The sequence below is a fragment of the Manihot esculenta genome, chromosome 7, assembly GCF_001659605.2.
Source record: "Manihot esculenta cultivar AM560-2 chromosome 7, M.esculenta_v8, whole genome shotgun sequence".
In the NCBI taxonomy this organism is placed as follows: domain Eukaryota; kingdom Viridiplantae; phylum Streptophyta; class Magnoliopsida; order Malpighiales; family Euphorbiaceae; genus Manihot; species Manihot esculenta.
In genome coordinates this window covers 14,071,294-14,085,034 of record NC_035167.2, presented here as the reverse complement: position 1 = coordinate 14,085,034, position 13,741 = coordinate 14,071,294, and the positions used below count along the sequence as shown (strand labels likewise).

Genomic DNA, 13,741 nt, shown 5'->3' with positions numbered 1-13,741 from the left:
TAATTATAAAAGAGTTGATCAATTAATTTTACTAAACTACATAAATTAAATAGTTTTTTTTAATAGTATTTACTTCTGAAAATACCGGTCAAAATGGTATTTTAAATGATATTTTTAAATATATTTAATTACTATCATATCACATCGAGGCAAATTAAATTTAAAAATGCTATTTCTAACGATGTTACCACAATACATTTATAAAAAATTTTTTAATGCTTATTATTTTAGTAATAAACCCTATAAAATTTTCAAATTAAAATACAAAGAATTAAAGAGGAATACTTGACATAAAAATATTTAAAAAATTAAGAGAAAATTTAAATAGTAATTATAGTAATTATTATTATTATTAAATTTAGCATAACCCATTGAATTGATAATTAAATTTGATAAACATTATATAATCTTATTGTATTAAGAAATGATTCAATTTGACTCTAACTATTTGAGCGTTTCAATACTAATATTTAAATTATTTTAATGAATAAATCAATTTTATTTTTATTTTAACAAAATAAATTATAGAATTTACTATTAATTTTATGTATAACAAATTTAATAAATTGCTTCAATTAATTATGACATAAAATAATTGAAAAATTACTACTAAAGTAAGAAAGAAAAATTATGTAAATTAAATTAAGATAGCTTTTTAAATAAAAATTAATTTGAAGTGAAGTAAATTAAATCGGACAAAGCACAGTACTCCGCGAGTCTAATCATATAATTTGCTAAACAGGCTAAATTCATTTAATTGGTTCCCATCTTATCGGTTACGATAAAGTGCTGTAATAATAAGCTATCCTAATTATGTTTCTTTTTGTAAAAAAATAAAAATAAAAATAAAAATAACAAAGCTACACTAATTATTAATCCTCGTATGATCACTCACAAAACGACCAGGTTCAGTGAACACCTCTGCTTATTCGTAATCCCACTAGCGGGTCCGGCATAGGTCACGCCTCCAATTTAGTCAATGCCAATGCTTGTTAAAATCCTTCTACCGCCTTAAAATCACCGCAGCCACCACTAGCACCACCGGAAGCACCACCGATAGTTATGGCGTTCTCAGAGTTTAGGCCACTTGATGAGAAATCTTTGATTGAGTACATCAAGGCCACGCCTGTATTGTCCAACAAGGTTGGCAGAAATTACGATGACTTGAAAATCAAAGAAGTTGGAGATGGGAATCTCAATTTTGTTTACATTGTTGTCGGCTCCGCTGGCTCTTTTGTCATCAAGCAGGTTAGTTCTGAAGCTTGGGGACTGGGTTTTTTAGCTTTATGTGAGAATTTTTCTTTTATTCTATTTGGCTGCTGAGAAATAGTATTGTAAGAAATTTAGAATTTGGAGAGCTTTTTTTTTTCTTTTTCCCCTGGGTTCTTTAATTGCAAGAGTATAATTTTGTGATTCGGTTGGCTGTTGCAGTATTCAGGCTTAACTCAAACTGTTGGCTCTAGTTTTTCCTTTTCCCTTTTCCCTTCGGTATTTGGATATGATTTATGCATGTGGAAACCGCGAGATACTTTTTTAAGAGTTGGAAAATCATGAACTTTTTATATATATAGCTTTGCTTTTGAGGTATCTGAACCACTGCAAGCCTGCAATGAAGATGGAGGGGGATTTCTTGATATATTTAACTGTTCTTTACATTTGACAGGTTCTTACAGTTGAACCAATTGCTGGTTGAGCTGAATTATTCTAGTGTTTAAGATTGACATGTTACTCCTTTATGAAGTGGGCAACCAATATTTGAAAGGTTTATTAATTTATTTATGTTTGTGTTCTGATGTAGGCCCTTCCTTACATACGTTGTATTGGAGAATCATGGCCCATGACTAAGGAAAGAGCCTATTTTGAGGCTTTGGCACTTAAAGTGCATGGTCAGTTGTGCCCTGAACATGTTCCTGAAGTTTATCATTTTGACCGTACCATGTCTTTGATTGGTATGCGATACTTGGAGCCTCCCCATATTATCCTAAGAAAAGGATTAATTGCTGGAATCAAGTATCCTTATCTAGCAGAACATATGTCAACTTACATGTCAAAGACTCTTTTTTACACATCCCTTTTGTATCGTACCACCACTGAGCATAAACGTGATGGTCAGTATTTCTATCATTTGTTGTTTTTTTTTTTATTCATTGGTTATATGGACAATTTCTCATTTGCTAACCTTGTAGAAATGTTGCTGACATGCTCACTTTAAATGCTCTGTGCAGTTGCTGAGTTCTGTGGGAATGTGGAGTTATGCAGGCTTACAGAGCAAGTTATTTTTTCTGATCCATATAAAGTATCTCAATACAACCATTGGACTTCCCCTTACCTTGATCGTGATGCTGAGGCTGTACGTGAGGATAATGTCTTAAAGCTTGAAATTGCTGAATTGAAATCCAAGTACTGTTTTCATCCTCATGGCTTATTTTATCATCAAAATGCTCCAATTTGTCATTTATCTAATCAATTAGATTTGCTTTTCTAATAGGTTCTGTGAAAGAGCCCAAGCCTTAATACATGGAGATCTTCACACTGGTTCTGTCATGGTTACTTCCGACTCAACTCAGGTTATAGATCCAGAATTTGCATTTTATGGACCAATGGGTTTTGATGTGGGTGCTTTCATTGGAAACTTATTTTTGGCTTACTTTGCTCAAGATGGCCATGCTGATTCATTTGATGACCGAAGAGTACGTCCAAGTCTTGTTTGGCTTATTTTCTACTTATTTATTTTTACTTGTTTTCCTGTTGGTTTCAATTGCCTATTTCATTATCTGTCTCTATGTATTTGTCAATTATATTTCAAAGTTTCCCCTAGTTGAATGTTTTTCTACACGTGTTTATTTCAGTTGAAATGGAGTGTTGGTACATGCATTTATTTGCTTTTTCTGGTTCCATTTTCATGCCTACATTTCATCTTTGTTTCTAGATTTTCAAATTGCCATTGGAAATGGCTCTCTCTCCAACTAAAATTTTACTTGTATGATTATATGATAAACTATTTTTATCATTTGCTATCATATGGGGAACAATTTCTTGTTTATCCATATCAGTAATTCATTAGAATATTCATGGGCATGTTTTTAAATTGTTGTTTTGATGGTGTCACAGAATTGTGGCCAGTTCATCTATAGGTTTTCCTTTTTCAGAAAAAAAAGGTATTGCTCAAAGTAATAGTATGACAAGAATTTAGGGAAAACATCCTGCTTACAATACTTTTGAGACAAAAAATAACTATAAATTGAATGCAAAAACATGAAGAGAGAGAGGAGGAATTCTGAAACAAAAGATAACCATAAATTGAAGAAGGAGAAGAGGAGTAGAAACATGCTTGAAATAAAGGAAAGCAGTTGAGAGAAGAAAAAAGGGATAAACAGGCTTCAAATAAAGGAAAGCAGTTGAGAGAAGAAAAGAGGGATAAACAGGCTTCAAATAAAGGAAATCAGTTGAGAGGAAAAATAGAGAAGGAAAAACTTACTTCAGTAAATATTCTTGAGGAGGAGGGGTATGAGAAGAAACTTGTCTTAGTAAATATTCTTGAAATGGTATGTCAATGAAGTGAGAGATTATTGGAATTCGGAAAACCAAGATTTGACTCACAAACAGACTTTGAAGTAAAGGAAAGCATAAGAGGAGGAAATCTTTTTTGTGGATTCTGCAGTAGTTATATAAATATATTATCTGTTACTATACTCCTGATGACTTGTAGTCCTTGACTGCCTTTAACTTGGTTCATTGTTGATATGAATCTCTCTCTCTCGCTCTCTCTCTCTCTCTCTCTCTGTTATGGTCTTCATTTGACTTAAAATTCTAGATGATGTTGAGTAAGTATATAGAAATCAATACTATAAATTACAATATTCAAATAAGTAAAACAGTGAATTGTGTGATTTTACCTTGGAAAATCGTAAAGTCATATTGATTTTACTGTTTTCCAATGATCTTCAGCTCATTTTTTTTATTACAAGTTTTATCCACGTTATGCATGATTTTTGTATTTCTAACTTGTAGAATAGTACAAATTAACTTGAGATTTTAACAACAAAGCACTAACGCATTCCATAAAAATATAAAGTTCTTATACTTTCATTATAAAGAGCTTTTGAAAATGATTAAGCTATATCAATATTCAAAGAATAAGCCTATGTTCTCTAATTTGGAAGATTCGTAAGACTTCATTGGAAAATTTAAATGAGCAATCTAAATTATCATAATTAATAATTAAATCAATATAATTCCTGGACTTCTATATACTCTCCTGCATCATTCAGTTTGCTTAAAGACTGGCAAGTGATTAACAGTTTCTCCGGTAGATTTCGCTTTATAGTAATTTTTTTTAATTGTTATTGAGGTATATGCTGAAGGTCACATCTTAATGCAGTCATATAAAGAATGGATTTTGAGGATGACTGAGGGCACATGGAATCTTTTTCACAAAAAATTCACAGCATTTTGGGACAAGCACAAGGATGGACCTGGTGAGGCATATCTTCCAGCAATATATAACAACCCTGAGCTTCAGCAGATTGTACAGGAAAAATTCATGAAAGATTTGTTCCATGACACCCTTGGATTTGGTGCAGCCAAAATGATACGGTGAGATTACAGCTTTCTACTTTGCCTGTTGTACTTTCTGTGTGCTTTTTCTAGGATTGCGAGATTTATAGTTTCATAAAATTTGTTGTCTCGGAGCTATAACACCTTTGGCATTTTCATGCAGTTTTAACTTTGCTAACTAGCTCATTGCTGGAATTATTTTCCCTTGTCCAAGGACGATATAACCGTCTGGATCTTCGTGTTTGGAATTTAAATATTTGAATTAAAATTGAATATAAGCCTTTTATTATTGCTGCTTCAGCTGTTGTTATTTTTTGTTGTCCCATCTGAAGATATTGTCAAACCATATGTCAAGGATCATATGTCTGGAATGTGCTCTGCTTTGGATTTAGACTTTCAGCGAGATTATTGAGCTGAGGTTGATAAATACTAAACAAGAGTTTAGATCATCACTAATTTGCATATGCCGTACGGCTGCTTCTTCACCATTTATTCCCATCTGAACTGCTAAACATCTTATTAAATTAACAAAGATCAAGATCTCTGGGTGGAGAGAAAACTCGAGTTGAATCAGCTTTTTGATAATGAGCACCTTGTCTTCCTATTTGACACCATGATGATACTTTTTGTTTTTAAATTGTTAGGAGAATTGTTGGTGTAGCACATGTTGAGGATTTTGAATCAATTAAAGATGATAGCAAACGAGCTGAATGTGAGCGCAAGGCCCTCGATTTTGCAAAACTGCTTCTTAAGGAAAGGCGGCGATTCCAGTCCATCAATGAAGTGGTGTCAGCCATTCCTGCATAGGATTCATGACAAACTTATGGGTAAAATGTTATACTCTGTTACTGATTCTGGTTCTGAATACAGCCTTTTCCAGTCCATGCTCTACGCTTCTCTTCAGGAGAAAATTACTTGAATTAACTTCACTATCATGTCAGTATTTCTAAGAAATAATACTTGCTCTTTCAATCAGTGATCCAATGCTTCTGGCTTTCTTCTGTGTTTATTCCCACTGTTACATTATAGACGATAATGAGCCAAAAAATATTATCTAACCAGTTGTATATCCGTTCTATTTTGGAGCTAACGACTGTTTGTTTCATAGAAAATATTTTAGTAAAATATTTTTCACAATTTTTCATGTTGGAATACTGGAAAAATTAATAAACAGTCTATAGAGGGTACTTTAGACAAAATATAATACCACACCAAGTGATCTGCCCTACTAAACAATCCTAATAGAATTTGCAAAATGGCCAAATATTCCCTTTTGCAAGAAGGACCCTTAGAGAATAGCCAAATCTCACTGTCTCGATTAGGTATTAATCAAGTCAGCTACATATAAAATGGGACTATTGAAAGGGCTAAAAATTTTGAAACCTGAGAAAGACAAGGAATCTCAGGGTCCTAGCACACATTCAGAAAATTTCACCTCAACCCTGATTCTAAAGCTTTCCTTCCCTCCAACAAACTCTTCCACCCCAAGAGGGGCTATACCTAATACCAACTGTAAGAAATGAATTATAAGGAAAGTCAAGGCCTTTTAACAACTGAAACCACAGAGTCTGAGGATTATGCAATGCATGCACGCTAGACATATTTCGCTGACATAGCAAAATCAAATAGGCTTAAATCCTTAAATTCCATGCACCATCAAATTTCTCAAAGCTAATTTATGCGAAGACATCCAGTGAAAATTAGCTTTGTTAATAAACTATCTCCACCAAAACTTAACAAACAGCTGATGCAACTCTTCAGTTGTGCCAACAGGAAGTTTAACATTGACATCATATTCAATAGGATAGCTTGAATAACAACTTTTAGAAGAACTTCTTTTCTGATCGTGATAAGAAGACAATATTTCCATTCTTAAAGCTTCTTAAGTACCTTTTCCTTAATGAAAGTTAAAGCTTGCATTCTAGACTAACCCCACTCACAGCAACTCAAAGTACTTCGATAGAGATCCTAAAGTATGAATTTAAAGTATTTAAGCTACATCTCAGTGCACATGAATAGGCATATTATGGGTAAAAGTAATTTCAGACTTATTATGCATGATTGATGCACTGCCCACTTGACTATACACATCAAAGATAATTTTGATTTATCTAGCTTCCTCCATAGATGCTTAGCCCAATAAGATGGTGTCATATACAAATAAAGAAATGGAGAAATTTGTCTATTCATTTAACAAGTTTTGTATCAGTCACAACACACCCTTTTGATTCAAAATTATCCACACCTAATAGCTTTGTATCAGTCACAACACACCCTTTTGATTCAAAATTATCCACACCTAATAGCTATTAGAAATTAATCATACTTGAACTGAGATAAAGATTTAGTAAATAAGTTGGCAACTTGGTCATTTGTACCACAAAACTCAAGTGGTATTTCTCCATTTATCACCAATCTTTGAATGAAACAATGTCAAGTTTCAATGTGCTTTGTTCTACTGAGGAAAGCTGGATTTCTTGCTCCTTGAACTCAATGAGACAACACCAAATCCTAGGTTAAAGCAATAGCCTGATGTGTTTCTTCTATCATCCAATGATTCTACCCAATCACTGTCAGTATATCTAAATAATTTGAAATCTGATACTTTAGAGAATAGAAAATGCAATGTCAGGTCGACTATATGTCAAATAATTTAGTCCACCAAACAACTTTCAAAGTAAGTTGCATCATCATTCACTGTCCTATCTTGAACCTAAAATTTTTATTTAAATTCATTAGAGTGAAAGCAGTATTGCATTTAAACGTATTGAACTTGTTAAGCATATCGGATCATACCAGTTACCTTGTTTCTTACAAAGGGGTATGCTCAACAAGGCATTCCCACCAATTGCTCGCTTTGAAACAATAAGATTATTGCTCTTTTTAGTTGCTTATTTATTTCTTCCCATTTTTCAATTTGACGTAAAATATGCATTTTTGAATGGAGATTTGGAGGAGAAAATTTGAAATGACTAGTTTGGAATTATTGCAATATTATTTTTTGGTTAGAGGTGAAACAAGATATTGATGGAATTTTCATTCCCTAAAAAAAGCATGCAATTGATATGCTCAACACGTTCATGTTTAAATGCAATACGGCTGCCAAGCTGATGAATTAAAATGAAAAATTATAGGTTGAAGATGGGATAGAGAAGCCTGATACAGCTTATTTTCGGAAGTTGATTGATGGTTTATTCTTAGTAATGGAGCCTTTTTTATAGGCTATATACAATAACTACTTTATTTAAGAAAAAAAAAAAATGTTATTAGTGCTTATATGACCACTACTAACAGAATCCAAAATTTCAGCAACAACTTTGACCACTCATTTAACAATTTTATTCACGTAATTGTTGTCAAAAGAAATCATATTTGAGCTGAGATAAAGATTTAGTAAATAAGTCAGCAGTTTGGTTATTTGTACCACAAAACAACAATGTTATTTCTCTATTTTCTACCAATCTTTGAATGAAATATTACCAAGTTTCAATGTGCTTCGTTCTATTGTGCAAAGCTGGATTTTTTATATTGCGATTATAGCTTTGTTGTACAAAAATATTTGTTGCTGCAACTTGCTGTTGGCCCAAATCAGCCAAAATTCTCCTTAGTCATACTGCTTGACATGCTGATGCAATTACAGTAATGTATTCCGCTTTTGAATATGACAGTAGCTTCTTGTTTCTTTAAAGTCCATGAGACAACACCAGATCCTAGGCAAAAGCTATAGTCTGATGTTCTTCTTTTATCGTCTAATGCTCCTATCCAATCATTGTCAGTATATCGAAATAAATTGAAATTTGATAGTATCAAATCCTAAAGTTCACAGTCCCAGCAATATATCACAAGATCCTTTTGGTTGCTCCAATATGATGTTTTATTGGACTATGCATAAACCTGGTACAATATTGATAGAAAATGCAATTTCAAGTCGAGTATGTGTCAAATAATTGAGTCCACCAAACAACTTTCGAAAATAAGTTGCATCAGTCTTCACCATCTTAACTTTAACCTGTAATTTTTAATTTAAATTCATTGGAGTGGAAGCTTTATTACATTTAAACATGGTGAGCCTGTTAAGCAAATCAGTTGAGTACTTGTTTCTTGTAGGCATTAATTTTGAAGAAACATTAGAAACATTCTCACTGGTTGCTCATCTTGAAACAATAAGATTGTTGCTCGCTTTAGCTACTCATTTATCTCTTCCAGTTTTTCAATTTGATGTAATTTTTTGAAGGGAGATATGGAGGAAAAAATTCATGTTTCTCAATCCGAAGACTTTATTGTAGTTGGTTGTTAGGCTTTATTGTAGTTGGTTATGAGAACAAGGTCTTTAAGTTAAGGAAAGCGCCTTATGGGCTTAAGCAAGCTCTGCAGGTATGGTGTCTTAAAATTGACAGTTTTTTTCATGAGAATGGATTTGAAAGAAGTGGGAATGAACCTACTTTATATTTGAAAAAGGAAGGGAAAATTGATTTTCTTTTTATTTGTCTCTATGTTGATTATGTGCTTTATTTTGGTTCTAATGAACATCTTCTTGCCAATTTTAAGTCCACTATGATGAAGAAATTTGAAATGACAAATTTAGAATTATTGCAATATTTTCTGGGGTTAGAAGTGAAACAAATTGTTGATGGAATTCTCATTTCCCTGCAAAAGTATGTAATTGATATGCTCAACATGCTTAAAGGCAATACGACTTCCACTATTGACGTGGAACCCTAGCCTATTAGAGACTGAAATGACACATACTCTAGTAAAAAGAACTTAGTTCAGAAAACAATTCTCCAATCTAAAGCACCCTTAATTAACATGCAATTAAGAACACTTATAACTGATTGATTTTAAAAGCAGCAAGAATAAGAAACATACAAGTTAGTATTAAACCTTATTTGTGATGCAATGTTAAGAACTAAGATCTCTCTTAAGCTCTCAAAGAAGAATCGCATAAAGCAATTGTATTGAATAATTGATAATCTGTCCACAATATGGAAAAAGAGATGCTTTATATAACATAAATAAAGACCCTATGACCTTTGCCACTTCCCACTACTATGCATGGACCCATGATCTATGCCACTACCCACTACTCTGCATGGATCCATGATCTATGCCACTATCCACTACTGGATAACTACCCACTACTGTTTAACTACCCACTACCAAATAACTACCCACTACTGGTTAATTACCAACTACTAAATAACTTCTCATTATAAATACAAAATTTGAATTGTCAATAAGGACACATTTGGCCTAATTGACTTGGAATGACCAGATCGTTCTTCAACTTCAAAATGAACTTGCAAAGTTTCAACATATTCATTCATGAATCCTTGAAGTGCTTTCTTCAACCTCTTGGATCTCAACCTTGTAATTGGTCTTTGAGGCAATGCTAGCTCATCATTTTTGGTGTTGTTGGTCGTGCTTACATCATCCCCTCCCTCTGTACTAAAATCAAAAGGAGACAAATCAAAAACATTAAAGGTAGCACTTACACCAAACTCACCTGGCAGATCAATTATGTATGTATTGTCATTGATCCGTTTCAGCACTTGATATGGTCCATCCCCTCGTGCATCGAGTTTTGATTTCCTTTGAGTTGAAAACCTTTCCTTTCGCATATGGATCCAAACCCAATCACCTGGTTTGAATACAACTTTCTTGCGACCCTTATTGGCCTGTTTCTCATATATGCTGTTACGCTTCTCAATATGCTCACGCGCTTTCACGTGTATTGATTTAACCATTTCAGCCTTCGCTTTTTCATCTAAATTAGACAACTCGTTCAAAGGTAAAGGCATTAAATCTAATACAGTTAATGGATTAAAACCATACACAATCTCAAAAGGTGAATAACCAGTAGAAGAATGGACTGCTTGATTATAAGCAAATTCAACATATGGCAAACATTCTTCCCAAGTTTTCAAGTTCCTACCCACAATAGCACGAATCATAGTTCCTAAAGTCCTATTAACAACTTCAGTTTGGCCATCTGTTTATGGATGACAAGTAGTAGAAAATAAAAGTTTAGTACCCAATTTTCCCCACAAAACACGCCAGAAATGACTAAGGAACTTTGAATCTCTATCAGAAACAATAGTCCTAGGTATACCATGCAAACGGACTACTTCCCTGAAAAATAAATCAGCTATGTTCGTTGCATCATCAGTTTTATGACATGGAATAAAATGTGCCATCTTGCTAAAGCGATCTACAACATCTCTACCTCTTTTTGTTCTAAGTAAACCTATCACAAAATCCTTAGATATATCAGTCCAAGGTTCAGTAGGTATATGCAAATGAGTATACAGCCCATGTGGCAAGGACTTAGATTTAGCATGTTTACATGCAAAGCATTGAGCACAAATTTTCTCTACATATTTTCGCATGTTAGGCCAATAAAAGTGTTCATTCAACATGTTTAAAGTCTTTTGCACACCAAAATGTCCCATTAATCCTCCTGAATGTGATTCTCTAACAAGCAACTCACGCACTGAACAATTAGGTATGCATATTTGTTTCCCCCTAAAAAGAAACCCATCATGCAAATAAAACTTTTTAAATGCCCCATGTTCACATGCCTTAAATACATCAGAAAAATCAGTATCATTCTCATACATATCTTTCAAATGCTCAAATCCTAACAACTTAGAACTAAGTATGGAAGTCAATGCATAACGTCTAGATAATGCATCGGCAACCACATTCTCTTTACCTTGCTTGTATTTAATCACGTAAGGAAAAATTTCGAGATACTCAACCTACTTACCATGTCGCTTGTTCAACTTACCTTGTTCCTTCAAGTGTTTGAGAGACTGATGGTCGGTATGAATCACGAACTCATTAGGCAGCAAGTAGTGTTCCCAAACTTCAAGAGCCCTAATCAGTGCATAGAACTCTTTGTCATAGGTGGAATAGTTCAATTGTGCGCCACCTAACTTCTCACTAACATATGCTATGGGTCGGCCTTCCTGCATAAGAACAGCACCAATACCAATCCCAGAAGCATCACATTCAATTTCAAAGGTTTTAGAAAAATCAGGTAACCTTAAAACATGAGCAGTAGTAAGTTTTTCTTTCAATGTGTTAAATGCAAGCTCCTGTTCTTTACCCCACTTAAACCCAACAGCCTTTTTAATAATCTCATTTAGAGGTGCAACAATAGTGCTGAAATCTCTAACAAACCTCCTATAGAAGCTTGCTAATCCATGAAAGGATCTCACCTCATTAGCATTCTTAGGTGTAGGCCATTCTTGGATAGCCTTAACCTTTTCAGTATCTACCTCCACTCCACGTGAACTAATAATAAATCCTAGGAATATGACACTATCAGTACAAAATGTGCATTTCTTAAGATTAGCATACAATTCATGTTCATGCAACTTCTATTGAACAAGTTCAACATGCCTAATATGATCATCTAGGTTTCGGCTATAAATCAATATATCATCAAAATACACAACCACAAACTTACCTAGGTAATCATGCAAAACATGGTTCATCAATCTCATAAATGTGCTAGGTGCATTAGTTAAGCCAAAAGGCATCACTAACTATTCATATAAACCATATTTAGTCTTAAAGACAATTTTCCCCTCATCACCTAACTTCATCCTAATTTGATGATAGCCGCTTTTCAAATCAATTTTGATAAAGAAAACAGCACCACATAATTCTTCAAGCATATCATCTAATCTAGGAATAGGATGGCGATACTTTACAGTGATTTTGTTGATCGCACGACAATCAACACACATGCACATTGTTCCATCTTTCTTTGGAACCAACAAAACAGGTATCAATATCAAAATGAAGTTTGAACAATTGACCCAAATTGTAGAATTTTTTTTTCTTTTTTTTTTCCTTCTTTTTGGTATTTCTTTTTTATATGGACTAAAGTAAAACACTGAAAATACTATTCTAAGATTGTTAGAATAGGAGCATATGAATTAGGGCAGAAAGCACAAACCAAACCACTGAAGATAGTAATTCCGCCTAAATAAGAATTTAGGGTAAAATTCGATTTGAACAGTAACTAAACAATGTATTCGACTCTAATAGGTATCCCAAACGGAAAGATCATGAAAAATTGAAGAAAAGACACAAAGGATAGTTAAGAAATTATTATTAAACCTAGCTCTGATACCAATTGACGCGGAACCCCAGCCTATTAGAGAATGAAATGACACATACTCTAGTAAAAAGAACTTAATTCAGAAAACAATTCCCCAATCTAAAGCACCCTTAATTAACATGCAATTAAGAACACTTATAACTGATTGATTTTAAAAGCAGCAAGAATAAGAAATATACAAGTTAGTATCAAACCTTATTTGTGATGCAATGTCAAGAACCAAGATCTCTCTTAAGCTCTCAAAGAAGAATCGCATAAAGCAATTGTATTGAATAATTGATAATCTATCCACAATATGGAAAAAGAGATGCTTTATATAACATAAATAAAGACCTCATGACCTTTGCCACTTCCCACTACTATGCATGGACCCATGATCTATGCCACTACCCACTACTCTGCATGGATCCATGATCTATACCACTATCCACTACTGGATAACTACCCACTACTGTTTAACTACCCACTACCAAATAACTACCCATTACTGGTTAACTATCAACTACTAAATAACTTCCCACTATAAATACAAAATTTGAATTGTCAATAAGGACACATTTGGCCTAATTGACTTAGAATGGCCAGACTGTTCTTCAACTTCAAAATGAACTTGCAAAACTTCAACATATTCCTTCATGAATCCTTAAAGTGCTTCCTTCAACCTCTTGGATCTCAACCTTGTAATTGGTCTTTGAGGCAATGCTAGCTCATCATTTTTTGTGTTGTTGGTCGTGCTTACATCATCTCTAATAAAAGTAAATGAAAAATTACAAGTTAAAGATGGGACTAAAGGTGATACTACTTATTTTGGAAAAGTTAATTGGTGGCAAACAAAATTGAAAAAGTGGAACAAATTTATGCTCAGCAGTAGCATTTTTATAGGTTGTATAACAACTATTTCATAAGAAAAAGACTAAAAATCTACTATTAGCGTAGATATACCCACTACTAAAAGAATCCAAACATACAACAACTTTGACTATTTCATTTAATAAATTTTAAATTTGTTACAACACATTATCTTGATTTAAAATTACATACACTTAATTT

The 13,741-nt window shown here is 33.4% G+C and overlaps 1 protein-coding gene across 1 annotated transcript; it reads left to right on the top strand.

Moving 5' to 3' along the window:
* The first annotated feature begins 911 nt into the window (after positions 1-911).
* Positions 912-5,615, top strand: LOC110619451 (methylthioribose kinase). Its single transcript, XM_021762903.2, has 6 exons — positions 912-1,248; positions 1,799-2,108; positions 2,226-2,400; positions 2,489-2,690; positions 4,382-4,596; positions 5,202-5,615. The coding sequence occupies exons 1-6, from the start codon at positions 1,063-1,065 to the stop codon at positions 5,362-5,364; spliced, it is 1,251 nt and encodes a 416-aa protein (XP_021618595.1). The 5' UTR covers positions 912-1,062; the 3' UTR covers positions 5,365-5,615.
* The last annotated feature ends 8,126 nt before the right edge of the window (positions 5,616-13,741 follow it).